This window comes from Pieris brassicae, chromosome 3, assembly GCF_905147105.1.
Source record: "Pieris brassicae chromosome 3, ilPieBrab1.1, whole genome shotgun sequence".
In the NCBI taxonomy this organism is placed as follows: domain Eukaryota; kingdom Metazoa; phylum Arthropoda; class Insecta; order Lepidoptera; family Pieridae; genus Pieris; species Pieris brassicae.
Genome location: NC_059667.1, coordinates 15,620,363 through 15,644,745, shown reverse-complemented (window position 1 = coordinate 15,644,745; position 24,383 = coordinate 15,620,363). Strand labels below are relative to the sequence as shown.

Sequence of the window (24,383 nt, the reverse complement as noted above, 5' to 3'; positions counted from 1 at the left end):
TATTTCTCGCGATTTTGCCTTCACCATAAGCGCTGGTGTTAATTGCGAACATAGAAAGAAATATTCGTTGGTACGTTGATGACTCGAACTTTCGACCTTAAGGTTAAAAGTAGCACACTTTAGCTATTAGGTCAACACTGCTCTTTGCTAACCTAAGGATTATTTTTTAATTATCTAGAATAATATGAAAGTAAAAATAACTGGAATCCACTAGTAATAAAATTATTGATTAAAAAGTCTTTGATAAAGCACAGCGGCTATCATTTTAATATTTTTTTTAACGAAAATTGTTTTTAAGTATGAACGTCAATTTAATTATATTAAAAATATATGTATACATAATAACTAGAAATATTTTTTTCATGAGCTTGTTTTATACGAATAATTTTATTTTACATGGTAATATGTAGTTTGTGCAATGTTGGTATAGAGGCCACAGCTGTGCACCAATGGACTTTCTTTCTATGTGCGCATTTAAAACATTGTGAGGAAACCTGCTTGCCTTAGACCCGAAAAGTCGACGGCGTGTGTCAGGAACAGGAGGCTGATCACTTACTGGCTATATTAGATTGACAAATTATCATGAAACACACACACACATCTGAGGCCTAGGCCTAAAAAGGTTGTAGCGTCACAGATTTTTTCTTGATTTTTTAATGTATTTGGATAATGATAAAGACACCAAAACTCGACCTTTGACCTCTTTATCCGAACAAACATCTATAAAACAAATATGTCATGTAGTTCCCTAACTTTACACTATTATCTCTATCAAACACAATTGTATGTTGGTTTAAGAATTACTTAGGCCTTGGAGTAAAAAAATAAATAAGTTAACATAGCAACGTTATCCAGATATTACATACATATACCATTCAACATAATTTAATGGGCAAGTATAGGTCTGATGTGCATTTTACCTCGTATAATTCAAAATTTAAATTTTCTTTGATGTACATTATTGAATTTGCCACGTGTTGTTTACTTATTTTTAAAAATAAATCAATGGTCATCAGGTGGTACAGGCTATGAAGAAGAACTTCAATATTCCTATACCAAAATATAATATTATATTAACGTTTTAGCGTTTTTATACAAAAACAACCTTTTTTACAAAATTTTCGTTAAGGACGTCTAGGCTTGAAACGAGAAATAAATGCGGTTACATTATGTCAAGGGAAGCCCCTATTTGGAGATTTAAGTCACACATGTGGAAGGCTAATGAGATCCTTGATAAGATAATTAGGCACTTCCTATGACTAACCTAATACCTATGAATGAGAACGATGATTTCGTAATTACCTTGATACGCAATCTGTGGTATGCGAGTTGCGCGTCTAACATTAAATTGAAAACTTACAGTATTAGAGCGGCATATAAAAATTATACGTTTCATGTCCTTGACGACGTTTATTATTTCGGTTCTCATGTAACTTCTCAATCTAATCAAATAGAATCGAAACACTAAATTGTTGTATGGCAAACTTTGGCAACGCTCCATGGTAGTGTGTGTAGCTTAACTAAGAACATAGTTTATAGAGAATTCGAATACTTTAGGAAAAAACGCTTCGTTTGAGCTTAATAGAAACTGATATTTTCGTATTTTTTAAGTTACGAATACTTTCGTAAAGTGCATTCGAAGGCCAAGCCATTCTTGTGTTAAATGATTAATTAAGATTTGAAACGGTTTTTAATACGATGGATAGGAATTTAGAAATCAAGTATCAACCAATATAATTTATACTTTATATTAATTACAAAGTTTTTATTTATATAATACAAGGAATGAGGTGGGCATTAAAACTCAATCCAAAAATGTTATACCAGTGGTAATTAAATTTGTTGTGAGAAAAATGTATTATTACGTATATGTTTGAATATTTTTTACAAAAAATCCCCAAAACTATAGCATGTTGAACCATTTTTGACATTATACTTGAAATATAATTGAACTTTTCTATAACACACGGATCAGATCGTAGTTTCTTCAAGTCGTACATTTTTATAGAAACGACCTTGGGTGTACTTTCTCTACTCTGTCCTATGTTTCTATTACTTACTTGTTATCTGTATATAAACAGAGTTAGCTTAGAGGGTTCCAATCGCGGCTTTGCACCAATAGACTTTTCTTTTTTGTCTTGTATGAAAGATATCGTGAGGAAACCAGCATGCCTTAAACTCGTAAATTTACGGCTCATTACAGTCACAGACCTTACCTGTATGTACATGTAACCTGTAACTGTAACCTACATGCCCATAAAGCTGATTCCTATTAAGACAAAAATGATTACGAAACTGAAATCTGAGACCACGACCAAAGGCTGTAGCACCACTGATTATTTTATATATAAATTTACATTACATAAAATCACCATTCGCCGATAATTCCACCTTTGGTAGCACTCAAAGCCTCAATCAAATTGGTTTCGGATAAATACATTCGTTAGCAACCTACCTTTAGAAATGGACAGACTAGGAAACAATAAAGCAGCAGATCTTTCGGAACTCTTGTACGGAGTTAAATATTTAATAATACATAATGAACATTTGCTTTAGTGAATCCGGCTTAATACAATTTTACACATAAACGTTATGAACGCATGTCTCTCAACAGAATAATTATTAATACATTTTCTCACTAAAGTTGTCATTGAAAATATTACACTTGCTTCACACTTTTCCTCTGAAACCTTACACAGTTCCAAAAATGAAATGAATAAAAACGCTTAAGGGTGAGTTCGGCTGAGTTCATATGAAATTGTATTTAACGGCCTATTTTGTTTTCGTGGGTGATTCACACATTCATAGGATCGATAAAACGTGAGATTATATCACAGGAACTGGCAACACTGACATGCGTAAACTGGTGAGTGTAATGCATACAAATACATCATGGTATTATGAATTATTTACTTATACTTATACCTAGTCTTGCCATATATACAAACTAAAACAAGGTTAAACATATTGCAAATGACATCTAATACTTGTACTTTCAAATTGAGAAAACCCAATGAACAATCATATAAAAATGACAGATTCCAAATTCAAATGTAATATTTTGTTTCTTTTAAAGGTAACAGTATTTAAGGCCAGACTAAGTATATTTAATTCCTAATCGCAACTCCCATTCCAATAAAACTTTATATGTTTTAGAACACGATAATTTATACTTATTAAACACATGGAAATGCATAACTATTCCATTCATATCAGGATATTGTTGTTTTCATTAAAAGGCTAATGCATAATTGCACTACTTAGGAAATATGAGGATCTTAGTCGTATAATGACGGCTTAACTTTCAAATTATCTCCTGAACATGTACGTACGTTTTAGGCTTACATGCCAAGTAAAGATTAGATTAATGATCCAACCGAAGGCTTAAACGAGTGATAAATTAAATTAATAGTCGATTAATTTATAGAGGAAGTAATAGCACATGATATGCGTTCATAATGAAGCGTGTGGTGTTAATATATAGCTGATGAAGCTGTTAAACACCCAACATTTTGATGTAATTACTGTATTTGGTGCGTATATACGCAATCTTTTATGATGAAAGTTTAAAAAAATATAATTATGAAAACAGAAATCGTAATTCAAATTGATGATTTTTTACCTTTGCCATATTACAATTTTATATTAGTATCGTTTACTTGAAGAGCCAAGTTTCGCTGAGTTTATCGTTCGCGTTCCAGCTGTACCTATAGGTTATAAAGGGCCCTGTAACTAAGAAACATAGGTGAGGGACATTTTAATATTTGTTTTGCTAATTCATTTTTTTACACGTATAGGACAAACAACACGAGACTATTTAGGTACACGGGGGAGGATAGGGTGGAAATCCAAGACTCTCGCCCGCCGCCATTGGCAGTCATAATCAGGGCCATCAGAATTTGACCTGGCATTCTGTAATCAAAGCGTTCATGGTATTCAATTTGCAAAAATACAATAAACTAAAGTCCATTTAAAATAATTACTAACAAAATCCCTAACTGTCCTTATATTTAGTCAAGCCTGAGGCTCTCTAGGAGTTTAGTTGCCGGCAGTTGTACCGTTTAATGAGTGCAATCTATGAAAGCCTAGAGCTAGCTAGCTAGCTAGAGATCTCGTCGAAAGCGTCTCTTTGAAGATTTCCAAGAAGTTTTTATTGTTATTGTGAAATTGTATTCACATTTTTATTTTTATTCGTAATATGTTACAAGGAATCTTGTGTTAGACTTGTGGTTAATGGGCTATTATCACACCAGAGGTGGTGTGTTTGATTCATGGCTTTTCTTAAATGGATGTATTTTTCTATGTAACTAATACGTGCCTGTACGCTGAATGTGAGATATCATGATGAACATATGTACAGAGAATTATTATTATTATTGGTTATGAATACTTCCTTTCAATAAATAAACATGAAGGAGGCTCATAAATTTGAAGATTTACGCGTAACATGATTATTATTATACAAAAAATACATAAAAGATGATTATACTATCGAATAGTATTTAAACAAAAAAATGATACAATGACACCTTGAGATAAAAGAGCCCCGCGGCTATTTACCTTAAAGTACAATATGAATAAAATATATTTAATAAAATAAAAACATGTATTTTAATTAAATATAATAAAGAGGTCTCGAACTGGGTTCAGCAACCGCTTCGCACCAAATGTTGAATAAACCTCATACAATGGATAGAATATTATTATCTTTAATAATTCTGTTTCTAAATTAATTCGTATTGTTGCCTTTTCAATAGCGAATGGTCTTTTATTTGTTTTATATTAATTGCGCCTTTGGGAAGTCTCTTGTTTCCCTGGTAAAACGCTGAATGTTGTCGTTCATAATATATTTATTTAAACAATGTAATTTGTTTATGTACTCATCTGTGAAATTTAATAAACCTGTTAAAATTTAGTTTAGCCATAAAAATTTAGTATTTATTTCGTACACATTCATACCACATTCTTTTCCAAATACTTTTTTAAATTGACGGACGTACGAATATATGACTTTAGGTTTGAGAATCAATCCTACAACTACGCTACCACTGGGCTACAGATGTATTACTTTATACAATTTCTTCTAGGATAGTGAAAAATATTTGCCATTTCGAATGGCCTAAACTCTCCGAAAAACTTTAATTACAATTATGGAGTTCAGAATTACCTTCAACTTCACCGTTAAACCATTTGGCGAATTAAGTTTCGTATTGTAAATTCTATTAGGTATGTTTCACAACTCAAATTACCAAGTTATAAATAACTTATTCATTATGGAGATGCTATAAGCACAGACAAGCAAGAATGGAAAAAGAATAGAGCGGGAGTAGAATACACTACTTAACAAATTTCAATTCAAGTCATCATATAAACTTCTATAATATATGTTTTTCTCTCTTCTCTCCTTATATATTTTTTTATTAATGACATCTGACATTCCATTTAACCACTAAAAGAACCGAACACAGTTCATATGCACATAAAGTCAAAGTGACATCATTAATTTCAATAAGAACTATGAAACGACTACTTTTGAAAGTCATAAATATCGCTAAAACTAAACTTTTATACTACCATTTATCTATTTACTTATGAACAGGACGTCTATAATCAGGAATCACGTCTTTCTAAGAAATTCCTTTCAGCTCTAAGTAAAGCATAAAATATAAATCGGCGAATTCGTACAAAACAGTATAAATTATGAGAGCTGTAAACAACAATCTGGCTGATCTCATGTCTCCATTAAATGTCCCCGAGAAATGACATTGGAGATCTAATCGTGTAAATTGTCATTTTCCGTTTTATGAATTTAAAATTCCCTGTATTTGAATGGATTATACTCAAGAGATAAATAAGGTGACAATTAGGGCCCTAACGACGAAATTATGTTTCGTCAGACTCCTAGAGGGAGAAATATTTTTCAAGAATATGAATAATCGATACTAACTCGTTGCGTAATATATTTGGTGTTGACATTTTTGAGTGTGTGAGATTAGTAGGAGATTAGACTCGTGATGAAATAATTAATTTTGTGATAGTCTAACTTTATCATCTATTTATTGAATAATTTTCAACTAATAAGCACATCAGTATTTTAATATAAGTAACGAAATTAAAAGATTAATTCTATTAAATAAAAGATTAATAAAATGTATCGTTGGGATCCAATAAAGCAAGGCAGTAACAAATGAGTAAAATTGTGATTTAAAGCAAAAAAGAATAATGCAAACTCTTTGGTAATTGAATTTGGCAAAGTGACAATTAATCTTTATAGTAATAAGTTTTCTTGCAAGGCAAGGCCTCTGTGAGTCAGCATATTGCTACAAAGGTGTTGTTTCGGCTTCCAATAAGAAGCGTAAATACTCAAGTTAAATATGTGGTGAGTTTAAACTATTGGTACATGTCTATTTGTATTATTATTATATATACTTAAAGTAGTACTCACTTTATATGTACTTGTATAATACCCAAAACACTAACTGTCACAAGTTTTATAGCGAGATATTTCGTAAAAGGAAATGACACACATTATTACTATTTTTTTATTTGCTTATTAGCGTTTTAGACGCTAATATTGCTAGCTTATCCTATTTTAACACAGCACTAATTAAATTTTTAGCAAGAAAATGGAAAAGTTTAATTCATTATATAACAAAATAATTAAAGATTATAATTTTTACAGGACCTAAATTGAACAGCTGTTTCCCTTACAGTATTGCCAATAGTTGTATCGGACATCCCTGATAATTCTCGTATCCAATTATTATATAATCCACATATACTTGAATTACGAATGTCAAAAAGAATCGTAGTCGTTTTCCTCGCTAAATCTTATGAATTTATGTGTTTCTTTTGTGTGTATGTCGCTGTTTCGTTTCATCGACTTTGAAACTTTAATTATTTTAGTTTTAAAAATAATTTAAAGAATTGTCATATACTAAATTTATATAGTTAAAGTCTAATTTACATAAAATTAATTATAAAAAACATTTTTAATCATTGTAGTTTTAGTTGTCTTAAGATTATACTGTAATAAGTCAAACAAATATATCGTGTTTCATAACTTTATTTAACCTTTTTACACTATACATTCCTTAAAATACAATTAGTAATATACAACATACATTTTGTTCTGTTTACTTCAGAATATTAATTCACAATGAGATACGAATATGCGTTTATATTATTATGTATGAAATGTCAAACATAAATAGTTTTTCATAAACATTTTGTTTCAAAACATCGAACATGCTATAAATTTATATTATGAAGATGTTACGTCTTGACTTTTTACAGTTAGGATCAATCTTTCTATTTACATGTATGTTGTAGCCCATTCGGATTAATCATTTCAAGATGTGGTCGACAGTAGGAAATGGTTGAATTGAACCACAATATTTACATTACGTTTAAAGATACAATCGTTATATAACATTATAACAATAAAATTGTGAAACATTTTACTATATAACATTAGTTAAAACTTGAATTAACTTGTGTCACAAAATGTACCGAAACAAATATGCGTCACACGTAAAAATATTTGTATGACATACACATTGTTATGGTAATTCTGATTTTCATTTACTGCGATTGTCAATATTGCTACGGCATCAATGTTTTCCGTACTAATATATTAGTTATACATCAAAATTAAATAAAATGCAACAATCTGACGCTCGCTAGGTAAGACAAAAAATATACTTTTACAGTGATTCGCTTGTATTTGAATTAAATTGTTCTGGATTCTTCTACATATTTAAACTGTATGGTAGCTATACAAATAGTACTGCCGTACATTCCGTATAATAATAAGTTTTCATATGTTTTTAGTAACTTCCTTGTCGAGCATAACTATTTCGTAATGTATTGACTAGCTTAACGAGATGTGATACGATAGAACACTTTTTGACATCAATCAACTAGAGTCCTCATTCTCTTACTGACTAGACACTATTTCGATTGTCGTATGAAACAAATGATATTTTTCGTGAAAATAAATTCTGTACTCAACCTTTAATTTTACTTATTTGTAAAAAAAAGATACGAATTAATTTGTACTTTCTTCACAAATAGTAGTCCAATTTCTCTTCATATTTTGTTATAAAACACTCATATTGTTTTGTCCGTTAGTATATTTGGCTGATGATCTCAACGATCTGATGGTGGTCAGTCTGACAGATGAGGTGAGGTCACCTCGACGGAATAATGATGCGTGGGGTCCGCCAGATTCCCTAAACAAAATTGACATTAAACACGACCGCTGGAAGGATTCCAAGTCGTTTATGTAATTCACTAGCGAAACTTATTCTAGCATTTTTTTACAAAGAACTTTATAAAGTAATAATTTCATGTGGCCACTAGTTTTTATTATTATATTGTTTCTTTGAATTATATCTAAAAGTGACTAAATAAAACCAGTATAGCGTAACAAAGAATTTAGAATTTAGTCCAGTTAGAAGAAAGGAAAATAGAACCTTGGGAATTCACGTTAAAAGTTTTCTATAATGAAACATACTTATCACTATGTCGAGCGCGTTTTCTGGGCCATAAGTGAAAAGCTCCATAAATAACGGGATTCACTAAGCTATTGGACATTCCAAAGAAGAATATCCCTGACAGTAGCTCCTCACTTAACTGTAAATAAAAATAATATTTAATTCTACAAATAACCTTCATCCGTTAGTATCTAACAAATAAAATGGAGTATTTGATTTTTTTATTATATATATACCACTATTATTGTTTTATTAAATATTGTATACTACAACATTGCTTTCGAGCTCTCTGATAGTTCGAAGAAGCAAAGAATTATTAACATGGTATAATTTGCATAATTGCCCACCTCTATCAGCTGTCAAGCCTCGCTTAATGTTATTATCGTGTATTATTACTACACATTATTCCGGTACATTTTGATCCCATTAAACGCGTTAATGGTATAATTTGTGTTTGTTTTCGATCCTTCGTTTCGTTTTACGAGATGTTCGTGTTTAAAAATCCGCCCATTAGACATATAATTTTGGTATAATGATTTCGTACATTATTCGCCTTGTATTCGTTAAGGCTAAATTTTGATCTGTGTTCTTTTAAAGGAATTACGAGTATGTCTTGATATTGTTATGAATATTATTAATAACTGATTAATCACGGAATTCATAATCATATTTACAATAAAAGTGAAAGGTTTTCTAAAATAGTTATTTGTAATATATTTATACATATCAAAACTGAAAACATTATTATAATAAATAATTTGACTTGAATTTACCAATCGACGCTTTAGTTATCATGACCTTAAAATGTAACAAATTGTGTTCCATTATAACCATATATATTTTGTAGCAAATTTACGTTTAATATAAATTTAACAAATTTAAAAAAAAAAACGATTTTTTTTTGGAGAAAATCAAAAATAAATCTTATTTAGCCAAACTATTTCCTAAGAATGCTTTTTGATGTTTATAATTACTGTTGTGATTGTACGTGCCATTTAATAGGCTCTGTTTAATTTTTTATGTATAAAAACTAAACTCAAATAAAAACTGCTGTTTTTGCTGTATGTTTTAGTGATTCATAGCCAAAGCAATTACTTTCATGAACTTACTTGTTGAACGAGGCTGACAAATAACAAAAAAATACTAAAAATATCGTCCTTCGGAAGTTTAAACTCTGAATTAGGCATAAAATCTCAAATCGTTACAAGGTATATTAACGATTCTTCAAAAAACTACGACGCACGCTATCGACAGAAACCATAATTGATATTTAAAATTATTATTTATATCTGGTATTGCATTTTTAATTATTAGTGCTTTGCTTGAAATTCGCTTTTCAAAATTAAGATTTTCGTATATTTTAATTTGATAGTCTCAAGTGTTGCTGTTTTAAGCTATTAAACCAAGGTTTGTATTGAACCGACGGCACCAAATAAATAATGATTACTATGTTACCGTCCTTAGGACGATTGTTTAGTCAGCGATTCCCTAATAGCAAATAATGCCTAAGCACAAAGCAGTCACACCGCGTGAATCTTTTCCCCATAATTAAAATATAAATATACTTACACGTTTATCGGGATTTGAGAATGTAAATGTTATCATCATAACATAATATGGGGTCCACCATATCACAAATGCAGCTACTATAACGATAGACATTCGTAACGATTTCATTTTCGCTCTATCGATAAGTCTTCGCCTATTCATATCTGGAGTTATATATTTTTCTCGCCTTGTCTCTGGTTGAAATACTTTTTCGCTTTCTGAAAAAAAAATTACTTGTTGGTAATGTCGCCAATGTTTATATATCAAAACAACTCATACACAATTCCCGCCTCAACAAAAACGAACAAAATAGAAAAGTCTCCAATTGGAGTCACAAATCAATCAATTGATTGACTTCATAATTGTGACAGGCCTTTCTATCGTTTATTATGAACTACTAGAGAAAATCCACAACTGAAATGTTATTTTAATATTATTTTAAAATGTTTTTTTCGTTTTATTGTAGGAGTATCAATTTATATTACAAAATATATTTTTTTTTCGAATAATCAGATTCGGAGTTCTTAGAACAAAAACGTAAGTAACATTCCTAATCCTAAAGACTTACTTGCAATAGTTCTTACAGTAGACACGTAGGTACTGAGTAATATTAAAAGTGGTAGAAGAAACATAAATACAAGTGATAGTGTGGTATATGCCTGCTCCTGCCACCTTTCCGTATAAAAACCATGGGTCACGCATTGGTAGAACTCTTCTACAAATGGACCTTTTGCTACACTGAACACCACGGTCTGAAACAAATGTCAGTTATCAAGAATATGATTTGTATAATTGAACATAATAATATAATAAACTTTACAAGTGCGATTTTTTCCACTTCATGAGAAAGGTCCTCTTTTGTATTTTTACAAAATTTTCTTCAAATTGTGTGTATGTGAATAAAAATCTATCGTATCTTAAATCATCAGAAAGATAACGTTATTATTTTTGTAAAGGCACGTGAAAAAATAGCAAAGACTAAGATTAATGACTTATCTAATATTTTGTCTTTTATTTATTTTTTATATTTTGTCTAACTAAAGAATTATATATCTTCTATTGCTGAAGGAACGTTGGGTTCGACATTTACTACATGCCATTCCCTCACTTTGTTATAAAATTCGTTACCATAGTTACCAATTTTAGTCTACGTTATATTAAGCCTTTTAAAATATTAAATATTTACAAAATATGACATTATTTAATTTGGTGTCATTTTAGAAGGGAAGTTTTATTCTTGAACAACAATTATCCCTTTCAGATTAGGGTAGCTATTCTTACTGGTTAAAAGGTTGACTAATGGTCCCCTTTTAAGACGATACAATGGCAATATGATTTCATATTTTCAACCGCACTTTATTTATTTTGCTGTTTCATGATTATTAACATAGGATTATAGCTATTAAAATAGACTTTAAAACTATACTATGAGAATCTTCGAGACATGGTTCTTGTTAAGTCATTTAATTTTATAATATATTGTAATAAGCTTAATGAAAGATATTTAATTTACGTTAGTCCAAACACAATTCAATCGTATGATATAAAACATGCTTATGCTAAAAAAACTTAAATTTGATATAAGCAATATAGTGAAATAAATAACTCACTTGTGGTAAGCTAAATAAGAAGCTCAAAATCCACGCAATTAGAACTAATTTGGTGCTTCTAGTAGCAGTAGCCATACTCTTCATTGGATACTTGACAGCTAACCATCTATCAACGCCAATTAGAACAAGAATAAAAGTGCTTAAATACAACGAGAACATTTGTAGGAATTTAAACAATTTGCATCCTAAATTCCCCGCGTACCACTGCACTGAAAACGACCACCCCGCTTCCCCCGCTATGCAAAATACTGTTACTAACAAATCGGCTATGCTTAGTTGAAATATAAGGCTGTATATTGCAGTCCAAGAAGGCCTCGTTCGTCTTCGGCCCCGCTTGCCCTTTTGTACGCTTATCATCGTCGCGAAATTCCCTACGAAAGATAACAAAGCCATCACAGAGAGTATGCTGGCGCGTATTACGGTGCTCTTTGTCATGATAGGAGCGTGTTCCAAACACATTATGTATGTTCCATTGTTGATAAATATTTTATTCGTTAGTTCATCGTTCGACGTGTCATTAATTATGTTGCGATCTAAGCATTTGTGTATGGGCCAGATATCTGTAATCAATGTGTCTCTTTGAAGTATAAGTTCGGTAGACAAAACTTCATATAATGTGGTATTGTTGCCTGCGCTCCCCATGTTTCGACATACGTAATCAAACAGACGAACGGCAATCTGAAACAAATGTTATTATTTAAATTCAGAATGTGGAAACGCGATTGAAGCGCTTGTATTCATTAAGGCTTTATATGAAGTTTGATATCTTGTTGAGTTAATTCTCAAATAAGAACTGATTACGCGTCGTACGTGGCGTACGTGTTTACATAGAAAAAACATAATTCATCGCTCTAATAGGTCGCTATTTTTTTACGTGTCTAAAAATACTAAACGGTTTACTAGACGTTATTTCTCCGATTATAGTGCTACTTAATAGGACTCAACAATTCAATAACACAAGCCTAGTCTTGTACGTGTTCAATTGAAATATAATTACAAAAAAATATAAAAGAAATTTAGGAACTATGCTTTTAGTTAGGGAAGAAATTCTTAGTTCTGAGGCGAACTCCTTTTTGTAGCGACAAACTAGGAAATATTGTTAGGAAAATGTTCTATTGCCATCGCCTCAGATGTCATCGCACTTAAAATGAATGCGAAACAATTGGTAACCATATTTTATGAAATGTTTTTCTGACAAGCAATGACCGTAGATTTATTCGTAAAAGTTATGATAAAAATTCCTTTGAAGGACACGGAATGCCTTAATTAAAAAATTCATCAGCTCTAAATTATGATATCGCTTTTCTATTTAGAATTTTACTTTGTTTATTGCTTGAACATTTGACTTTGCCCATTAGAAAACTTTAAGTTTTACAAATTTGCTTGTATAAAACTGTTTCTAGTGTGTAAAAACCAATATACTATCAGACTGATATTAACGAAATTTTTGTTAAGTGGAAGTGACTGATTACGGACAAAGAAAAATGCTTTGGCGAAAGTTTGTTTTTTAAGATACGCCAACGCTCGGTAGCCAATGCATAGAAAAACAGGTATATTCGATGATGAATTTTAAAGTACCTATCTCGTCAAAGAACGAACAAAAATATAATTTCATATTCATGTCAAAAATCATTTGAATATCGTAAAAGCAGTTTTAATCTATGTTTAATAACATAGGTCTACAATTTGAATTTGGAACCGAAACAGATTTGAACAATAACTATAATTATGAACAATTCCCTCAAACAAGTACAAATACAGAGTTTTATTTTAAATCCCTCAAATCCGTGACTTGTAGTGAGCAGTGAACTGGCGATAATTTTATAATTTTAATTTAATGAAGGAAATAGAATAAAAATATAGCGAAATATTTTAGGTTTAGGTTTTTTGAAAACAAAATATATTTGTCCAACGATATAATTTTTCCTTTGTGATAGGAGTTTATTCTTTGACTAGACACTTGTGAAACTTCATGGTAAATTTGGTAACAGCTGTTAATACAAAAATTCATCAATTGTATTAGCTTTAAATTTAAAAACTTATATTATCAATAGTTGCCATGCATCATAGGTTATCATTAGTACATTTTTTTCACCTTAGATAATATTATTGCATTTTTATAAGGGATCCCTATATTTTTTTTGAAAATGTGATGAATGTGAGATGCAGCTTTGTTATGGTGAAATAAATTTTCTTAAATTGGTCCTTTTATATTTTGTGATAACGTTACAAACATACATACAACAATACAAATGTTTCCTCTTTATAATATTAGTAAAGATGAATGTGTCATATCCATCAATTAATCAAATATCTAGGAATTTGAACTCTCTACAAATATAAAAACTTCTTAAATGTTTCACTTACTATAGAAAATCTTTGATCTTACTAATATGCAATGTCTGTAAAACCTACACGCCAAATACTTGCAACAACAACAAACAGACAACAATAACACAAATACTACACTAAAAAGTGGAATATACAAAAACATATAATAAAATCATATTTACTCAAATAGCAATCAGAAAACTCAATTCGCATTGACATTTGACATCCACTTAAGTATTGTCATGTCAAGTGCATAATGCATGTACATTAAATTAATTGCATATGTCAATAATTCTATTTTTAAACATTAGATAATGTTTAATCATTTTATCTTTAATTCATTTTTGAATTGAAAATTGTATTGTATCTCTATAATACTGATGTTATAAACATGGAACTTAAAAACGCAATATTTAAATCGCGTTCGATATTTAAAATTCGCTTAAAATAACATAAGCAAGGCCATCACAATCACAAATCAATCATACAATTACTTTATTTATTGACATGTTCTGTTTATAACATATTTTGCCAATCAACTGAAACTTGTTATAATAATGTGACGTTGCCAATTATAAAACAATTTTATATGGACTGTTTTTATTATTTATTTAAAATATTGAATTGCTTATAGTATTTTTTATAAAGCAGCATTTATTATCAGCAGCAGGAAGCTCATCTAATGTTAAGATATACCGACGGTCATGGTAAATCACACTGTCTGTTGCCGGCCGCAAGTGAATTGCCAGAATTTTAAGAATTGTCAATTTTCGAAGGACTCTAAGAATATGTTCGAAAATACTTCACTCGCAAGTGTGTTGTCGGCCTTTTAAGAATTGGTACACTCTTTTCTTAATGACCCTAAGTTGAAGTATTACGAGTCATCGTTGTTTCTATGGAGAACTCAATTTAAAGCCGTTATTTTTTTTATAGAAAAACGTGCGTGTCATACGTTTCAAACCAAGAAATTAACTACGCATCTCACAATACTGTAATTTGTATTGCAATACCAAGAATAGAATATTAACATCTAAATGATTCCAATGTATAAGAGTTTTAATCTGTGGAAAATTTACAAAATATCGGAAATTCCTATCTTAAACAAGATTTACACAACGCAGTACCGTTTATTTAGCCATGAATTGGAGCATCTGCTTTTGTGTTTTGGCAAATCAAACTATCTAATTTTAGTTAATGTTCATGGAATTTGTATCCTACAATTGTTAAAGACAATATGTATACTAAATTTGACACATTATACTTCGACTTCTTCTTAATGTAAGAACTAGGTTTAGTTCGCAATAGATTTCTGATAGAAATAATATAATTTACAAGCGGACTCGACACACGTCGTTAAATACAAAAAATTACGTTTTTAACTAAGCTATTATATATTTTTTAGAATATGGACCGATTTGATGAATTATATTTATTAATTTATTTATTTACAATTTATGTATGGCCAAAAAATAAGTAAAAAAAATCTATATTATACATTTAAGTTATTTTATAAAATTAACAGAAAATCTTTTGATATCCATTAATCTAATCTAAGTATATTTTTAAATCACAGTATATTACCCAATAGCTTCACCAATAGGTCGCTCTCCGGCAAAGAGTCGAGAAAACTTTTAAGCTGCGAGAGTGACCGGGCAATGGGATCTTGTTGACGCTGGACAGTACGAGAGTTACATGCACTGCAAAAAGGTAATATTTCCGGCAGCGGTGATAATTGTCCGGAAAGTACAGTCTCGTAATCTCTCCCATCAAGTATGCGCTTTCCGTTTCGTTTTCAATTATGCTTAAATCAAATTTGATTACAGCTAAACTCCTACGACGTTCTACCCTAGTGAATCATACCCTAAAACCCCCCTCAAGAACTTAGTAGGGTAAGGAAAGAAGATGTACCTTCTTTTATATAAATTTCTAACTTTTTTTGCATCGTTTTAACCAATTACCCTATAATAATTATTACCATATACGCAGCTGGTTTCATGTATTAACCACACAAATGACGAATATAGCAAAATTAATAACTTATTACAACGAAGACCAATCGATAGCGTGTATGTGTAAAGTGTCCCATAAAATATAGAATTTACAGAACTTTTACTTGTAATAAATACTACAGTGGCAACAAACCTAACCTTTACCGTCTGTTTCATTATTAATTGATTATAGAGAAGTAGGTGATCTTCTGTGCCTACACCTTACTTTGTACCTATTGATATCTCTAAGGATCCCTCACAATGTTTACCTTCAACGTACAAACAAGTATTAATTGTGTATAAGAAGTCGTAGTGTAAAGCTAGACACAACACCTGTAGTAACCTCAGTGGCTCGAGGTGCACTCCCAAACAGTTTGTTATATTGACATAAGTCTATAAGTGTTATGTGGAAATGAAATTTTCAAATGCAATAACAGCCGTGTAACTTTATATAAAGGAATATGTGTAAAGTGCCGACATCTTTAACGTTTGGAAACGAAAAGAGAATATATATCAAACAACAGTAAAATGGTAAAATTGCATGCTGCAAATTCTTTCATATAGATGGATCAAATATACATCATGACCATACCATGACATACAATATGACCCTTTTCTGTAATAATAATATTAGCTTTAATATCATATTACCGTTAATTTAAGTCGCAAGTAATTAACACCACATATTATCAAATACCTATACTTTTGTTTATTAAGGGTTGACCAAATCAGTAAGTGATTAAATATACGATAGGCCTAAGACAGCTCTGGTCAGTTTGAAAAGGAAATCATTTGTAACCCTTTACGATCCCATCAACAAGTGCATTGGTGTAGATGGGATCGTATAGGGAAAACTCACTAATGTCCTTTCAGAATACACGATTAGTAATTAAGGATGATAGATTAAGGTGATATAGGTAGGTAGGATTGAAATATCGACTAGTATATGAGTATACACGAAATGTAACTTTTTAAATGGAAGCAGGACTTTATTTTTAAAAATACGAAATATGTTTAGTTATTTTATAGCTCACCGTATCATAGCTAATCATAGATTATTCACGGTGTTAGGTAAGACACTCACATACTCTTAAGAATCGACACACTTATTTATTTGAGAATCCTTAGTCTTTTTGTTCCTTGCCAAACCTCAAAGTAAAATTTAATCTTAATATATTTTTTTACAAAATAAATAATAGTATTATTTAATTTTTTTATCTATGTTTAGTTCCGCAGGATCTTCAGGTATCTTGTCTGCCCTAGGTTGGCCTGTTTTGGCATTTAGATCACCCTTAACTATATATGTATTATGTGCAAATTATGTTATTAACACTACATACAAAACATGTATTGAATGTTATGTATGTAGAGGTTTTTGCTGCTCCTAAATAGAGTAGTTTTAATTGTGGTTAATATAAATATCACCTAAAACTGCCACATATTAAGAATATATTGTAGCCATATTTGGTATTGTACTAATGTATAACCCTGAAAATAATTTATCTTGATTTAAAGACATAACATGTTTTTATAAAAGATCGAACACAATTTGACAAAATTGAACGGACCTTTACTAACAGATAAATAAAACTAATTTTGATTAATAGTTGAAATCGTTTTTTATTGCTGTCAATTAATGTAATATTTAAATATCAAATTGTCCCATGAGAATGAAATCCTGATTATTATATTAACGAAACGTTCACACGGTTTTTTTATAAAACGTATATTGTTAAAACTCGTACTCATAAATATTCATACAAGTTTTGTGTAACTATTTATCAGGTTACGGTGACAGTAAAGCTTTACGTCAGTTTTACTCAAGGTGAAGAAACAAAGAAATTAATATTTTTGTAAGAATTTTGTAGCTATTCTTTCGCTTTTTAACTGTTGTCACAAATTATCATTGTCATAAATTTTCTCACAAATACTTGGTATAACGCTTAGAGAATATCAATAACAGTGAGCTAATGAAAAACGTAAATTTTGACACAAGTAAGTACATTAGACAACGGATACAAATTAATATTGAGCCGCTGTTATTTATAAAAACGACTATTAAAGGTAAAATTTATTATAATTTATGTCCTTAAGCCGAAAATTAATGTTGTGAACTAAAATTAATTCATATATATATAAACGAGAATCGAATATATTATAGATGTAATGTAATACAAAAATTTAGTTTAGAAGATCTCAAAAAGCAATATGTACTTTTAAAGAAAGAATTGTTTATAATTTACATTTTAGCCGGCTCTAGTATTATCTAAATATTCTGTGTCTGTAAAACTCATACGCATATCAATATAAAACACTGAATAAGGATAAAATTGCGCACATTTCTTTAATGTATAGTATTACAAGAAACATATTGTAGTAATATACACTTGCCCCAGTGCGTAGGGACGAATAAATCACTTTCTTTCCGGCTAACTATTTATTACTTATTTGACATTGGATTCTATCGAAGACATTTTATTACTTTGGTACATGCGAAAAAAATACATTCTTATACACTTAACTTTAGCTCATATTTAGGCATTCGCTTGTACTATTAATGCATTTGGACATATTCTTAGCTTCAAGTATCATTCTCTGGCCTAAAGTATATGTTTGGATGCTTTTGTTTCTTCAGGTATGTGTAGTGTTATAAAACTAAATTATAATTTTACAGTGACGGGGTCGCAAGACTGTTTTACTTAACTTTTTGAATTTTCGTGGGTCGTGATATAAAAATGGTTGGGAAACGATGGTCTGGGGAGATATAAAACAGGAAGATGGTTGGGAAAAAAGTTAAACCTTTTAGGTCTCGGTCTCAATTTTTTTTTGGTTTCGTGATCTTTTTTTTTCTAGTTTCTTAGTTTTCTATACCCACACCAACGTCAACTTTTGTACATACTTAATATGCAGAAAGTCCATGCAGTTGGTCATTGCACCTATGTGGGTACAATTAGGTGCAGGTCGTAGGACCCGAAGAGAGTTACATGTTGAAGCCACTGAGCCAACAATACTCAGATGGTTGGAAAGACATACCAAACACTACGACGTTCCGTATGGCGTGTCAACGCGTGTTGAACTAGAGATGCTGCTGACCATTCACAATCAAACAAAGCGCGCAGTTATTCCGTCTTTTATTTTTCATTCTGAACTTTATTCTAAATTATACGACTATGGCTCTACAATCACTATGACACTTACTATGTATTGGCACTTGTCTGTAAGGACATGGCACTGACAAGCATAGGAACTGATGTATCATCTTCTACGTTATTTAGTGTGTCCATAAGATTAAAAGAAATAATTACACTGTGGTCTATAGAGCAGAACCAATATATTTCATAGTTCATACAATGAAGGCGAAAAGGAAATGCTAACAGAATACACGATAAACACCGCGGGAGCTTAATAGTTCCATTAATTTGTAACATCTGAGTTGCCAAATCGAACAAGTCGTAAAAGAGTTTATAACCACTATAGAATTATTTTAGATCGTTGGAATATACAGATCCGTTTAAAAGTTTATTATTATTTGTTAGTTAAGCTTTTCCAGATTCCTTAAGCTCTGTACAAACATATCTAATGAACTGTCAATATTAACTGATAAACATGAACATGAACAACATTTAACTTATACGTACCATATATTATAAGTTAAATGTTGTTCAGGTTTACAAAATATAGTATTGATAAGAGCCCTGACATAATAAAAACAAAATAAATAACGTGCATTTGGCTGACCCAGTAATGCGATAAATAGTAATATAATTCATAAAATTATTGAATAAAAGTTATTAATAAACTCATTATTTGCATTATAATTTACTTCAAAAGTAGCGTCTTTTCCTTTATTATTTATGTATATTGTTCAGTTTGTTCCAATTAAAACAATTATTTCTAAGCCAACATTTATGTAAGACACAATTTTATCTCAAATACTGTCTATATAATAAAGTAATCCTGTCAAAGTAAATTGCAGGATTTATTTCCAATCTATAATGTAACATATGAGATGTCCCTTAGATTGATTTAGTTACATAATATTATTTGAGTCGTTCATCAATATAATATTTAGTCCAGATTCCTTATAATCTTAACGTAAGCTTAAAAATAAGTAAGTTTTGGACAAGGGTAGAAAATAATGATTAAAATTTTTTTTTTAAAGATTTAAAAATGCAGTAAATGATTTTATTATTCTGAAGACTCCGCCAAAGGAAACAGTAATTCTTTCGAAGTTTTTATATTTCACCTTTATAAGGAAAATAAAATCTATCATTATTATTTAATGCCTGTGATGAGCAGCATGACGTAATGGTACTAGGTGCTTACAAACAATTTGGAAAAAAAAACAAACCGAAATAGTCCCCAATTTTTCACGTCCGCTCGCTCTTGATGTGACAACTGGCGGTAAATGAAAATAACAACCATTTATTTTCTGAAGTTACGTACCTAATTATAAATTATTTTTCTTTGTTTTTCATTCAGTTCGATTTTACTTCGATAAGTCATATATACCCAAAATCTTGTAGTAGTTGTGATAATTTAAAGAATTCGCTGGATGTCACCAGGATCCTGTCTGATCTTAACCTGATAATCATCGGACTATAAAAAACCGGCATGAGCATTTATGAGTTATCGGGGACCACAAACGGCTTTGCGTATTAACAATATGTACCAAAAGTTGGTCAACATTTCGCGTTACAACTATAACATTCACTGAGGTAATTATGTTGATACATTCATAAGTTCGTTTTAGTGTATAATAACAATGTTCAAAGAGAGTAAATGATTGGTTGTTTTAGAAGTAAATTAAATTGTCTGGAAAATTGGTTCCGAATATTATTTTGTGTCGTGATTACTGGCCTTAAATAATGCCAAAAATACACCACTTTATTCGTGTATATGTGTACGATAAAAATAATATGTGCTTAGTATGCGTTTGATGATAATTACTGAATATATACATATTATCTGAAAGAGCGAGTTTTCAACTTGAATGATTTCAATAAAACACGATTATAATAAGATTTTTATTACAACATGAATGAGAGATAAGGATTCGTTGTGACCACTTTCTCTTGCTAAATATCGTACATTGCGTATCGTCCGAAGATCGTAGCTTTGATAGTTTATATAATTCTTACCTACTAAAGACGTAGCAGACGCATTGTATCTATTACTACAGGTCTAAAATGAGAAAAAAGTTATTTTAATTTAAAAGTAAATATAACAATTGAACTTATATTAAACGATACGTTTGGAACGCGGCTTAGCGTTGAAATCCGTAAAAATATATTTGCATGGCACTTAATATATTGAAATATAAGAAGAAAAATGATACCAAAATGCAAATTTTATATTTTAAAAAGCCGGAATATAATAAATATGTTAATATTAAATTAAATCATTGAAAGTAGACAAATCAATAAAGGCTATACTGTTGTTTAGTTTTAAGTGCTTCCTGCCAACGGATAGATTAATTAAAATTCCATCAGTTTTACCACCATGACAAATTCTTCTTTGATTTATTGAAATTCTGTTATTTAAATGTCAATGCTTTCATGCAATTCATGCGGAAATTCGCAAAATCGTGACGAGCCACGAAACCACGTAATGACGTATGAGGCGTAGTGAAAAATTCTGTTTTATTCAAATTTTTCGCCTATAACCAAGCCATCACGTGATAACAAGACGGCACACATGACATCAGACACATTATACCCTATGGGGCTATCCATAGCCACCTAAAAGGAAGGCCGCCAAGCGTGTATGGTAAGGTAAGGTAGGTAAGGTAGGGTGGACTCAATTTCCGCACTTAGACGCGTAGTTTAGCGTGTATGGTAATTAAGAGATTTTATACCGATTTCAAAAAACCAATAGTGGAATTTACAATTCCAAAAAAACTGTGTAATTTTTTTGAGACTTCTCTAAATAAAAAATTTGAACAACATTCATTCCCTTTGATGTAAATTAACTGAATAAAACATTTTATACATTTAATTACATCACATTCTCAATATAAATAAGTTTAATTGTATTGATCTATTTTTTTTTTTGGAAACTATAATATATATTTCTAGAATATAGATAATTCTCACTCATAAGTCAATATTTATACTCTTATCTTTAATAACATGTACAGTTAATCACTCCATACTTATTGGTAGCGGTCAACAAACGTTATTTTATTTATGAAAAAATATCTGTTCTCTATTTATAAAATCTTTATACAGAAAATGTGTTTTTGTTATTAAAAGGGATTAGAAGAATTTAATGAAATATTCCTCGATACAACTTACAGGACTTCTTCCTATTTTAAATTTAAACAATTGTACGTGGCAACACTGAAACTGTTTAGAACTGGCCAGTTAGAAACATTGCTAATGAAAACTTTTGAATTTCAATGTCATTTGTTTTTGTGTATTGGCGGCAAATCTAAAACTCTTGTTACACGTGAAAATGCGTGAAAACGCGAGAAAATTTTCGGTCAATGATTTATTATGACTTTCGTTGTGGGTTTACTCAACAACAAAGCTATGATAGGCTGCGATTAACATTTCTTAAAGAAGCCCCATCTCGTGCCACTATTTAAAATTGGTTTACCGAGTTTAAGTGTGGCAATCTCAAAGATGATCCGCGTGAGGGACGTCCTTTAACAGCGACTACTGAAGATAATATCAGGACTGTGCGACGCATGATAGAGGAAGATAAGAGAGGCGTCAGGAAGCTTTGTACCAGATGGATTCCCCATTCTTTAACCGACGACCAGAAATACCTTCGCATGGACTGGTGCCAATTGTTAGATACTCAAATGCTGTATTAGACATCCTCACAGGTGATGAAAGCTGGATATACTGCTACGAACCGGAAACCAAAAGACAATTAGCTCAGTGGCTCAGCCTTTCAAGGATCGGCCAACTAAGGTAAAGAAAATTCGACAGCAGCGCCCTCGAAGCAGGATCCTGCTTCATCACGACAATGCTTCAGCTCACTCCGCAAAACGGACTGTTGAACTTTTGACTATGGTAGGTGTCGAGATAATAAGTCATCCGCCATACAGTCCTGACCTGGCGCCCTGCGACTTTCATTTATTCCCAAGAACTAAAGATACAATTCGAGGTATATGCTTTACGAGCCCTGAAGATGCGGTGAAAGCGTACGAAACTGCCATAAAAGATACCCCTACAGAAGAATGGGCCCACTGCTTATCTCAGTGGTTCCATCGAATGCGACGATGTGTGATGTAAACGAAGATTACTTCGAAAATAATAAAAGTATTGGCAACTTTCTACATTAAGCCATTTTTCATTTTCTAAACATTTTCAGTGTTACCTAGGTATTAGATGCTGGATCTTCTTCTTATAGTGCCATCTTCTTTTGAAGGTAACTTATACCATTGAGATGCTATTGAAATGTGGGATGCTGCGCTTTGCGCTTCTGAACAGAAGTTTGTAACTTTGACTGATTCATTGCCCAAGATTATCAACCAAATAGTTTGTTTGCGGCCAGGTCTCCTTTGCCTTTCCCCTTTGCCTTGAATGATAAAGGAGCATTTGTTTGGACTTTTAACTGGTATTTTACTACAATATACTATATTGCCAAGAGATAATCGTATAGTCTCGACAAACTGGTAATGGTAGGAATGAGGGATTGGTAGAAGTAGTCAACGTCGATGACCAAATTAAGACAATTAAGGGTTTCAACAACCCGAATGCCTTGAGACAACCGGGGGAGTATGGTGCAGGCTTTTTAAGACAAGTATGACCTTGACATTAAAGACTACTTAGAAGAAGAAGATTACTTCAATTCGCTATATTTTATACTCTAACTAACCATAATTGTCGTCAAATATTCAAATGTCAATATGAAGATGTTTTAATTCAAAGGATTAAGCTAGGGAATACGTTGGCTAGGCGATATATTCTAATGTTATATACACTTATATAACGTCGATACTTTATTTTCTGCAGATTTATTGTTTTATTCCCTTAATTTTGATAGCAGCTCTTTTGTGGTGTCTTAATACAAATATTTTATTAGTTTTGATTTCTTTATAAATTAATAACGTTACGACAAAATATTATTAGTTGTCGTAACGTTATTAATTTAGATAACGATTAGTTTTGATGACAGTGCAACGTTGCCACATCGTCGAAACTTGTGTAAATCACATATAATGATTAGTTTAATATTTATACGATGTTATATTCACTTTGTTCAAAAATTATCTTTTATTAATTTCATAACTGTTCTTGTATTTGCTACATTTCATTTACTTTAGTACAGTAAAGGCAATTATACTCTGGAAGCAGTAAGGGTATGTTGAATAATTTGAGGTTGTCTATAACATATTAGTAGTAATTAATAAGAAGAATCTTAATTCTAACAAATTAAGCCGGGAGCTTGATCTC

At 30.9% G+C, this 24,383-nt stretch overlaps 1 protein-coding gene across 3 annotated transcripts in view; it reads right to left on the bottom strand.

The window, feature by feature from the left end:
* Window positions 1-7,106: 7,106 nt before the first annotated feature.
* The window catches only part of LOC123706854 (gonadotropin-releasing hormone receptor), a 32,634-nt gene continuing 15,357 nt past the window's right edge, over window positions 7,107-24,383 (bottom strand). For all 3 annotated transcript variants that reach the window (XM_045656388.1, XM_045656387.1, XM_045656386.1), the window contains exons 2-6: window positions 11,657-12,334; window positions 10,615-10,798; window positions 10,068-10,264; window positions 8,519-8,637; window positions 7,107-8,234 (exon numbers count right to left, since the gene is read on the bottom strand). In XM_045656388.1, the coding sequence (XP_045512344.1) occupies window positions 8,102-8,234; window positions 8,519-8,637; window positions 10,068-10,264; window positions 10,615-10,798; window positions 11,657-12,298 (1,275 nt within the window). In that variant the 5' untranslated portion in view covers window positions 12,299-12,334 and the 3' untranslated portion in view covers window positions 7,107-8,101. The remainder of the gene's footprint in view (window positions 8,235-8,518; window positions 8,638-10,067; window positions 10,265-10,614; window positions 10,799-11,656; window positions 12,335-24,383) is intronic.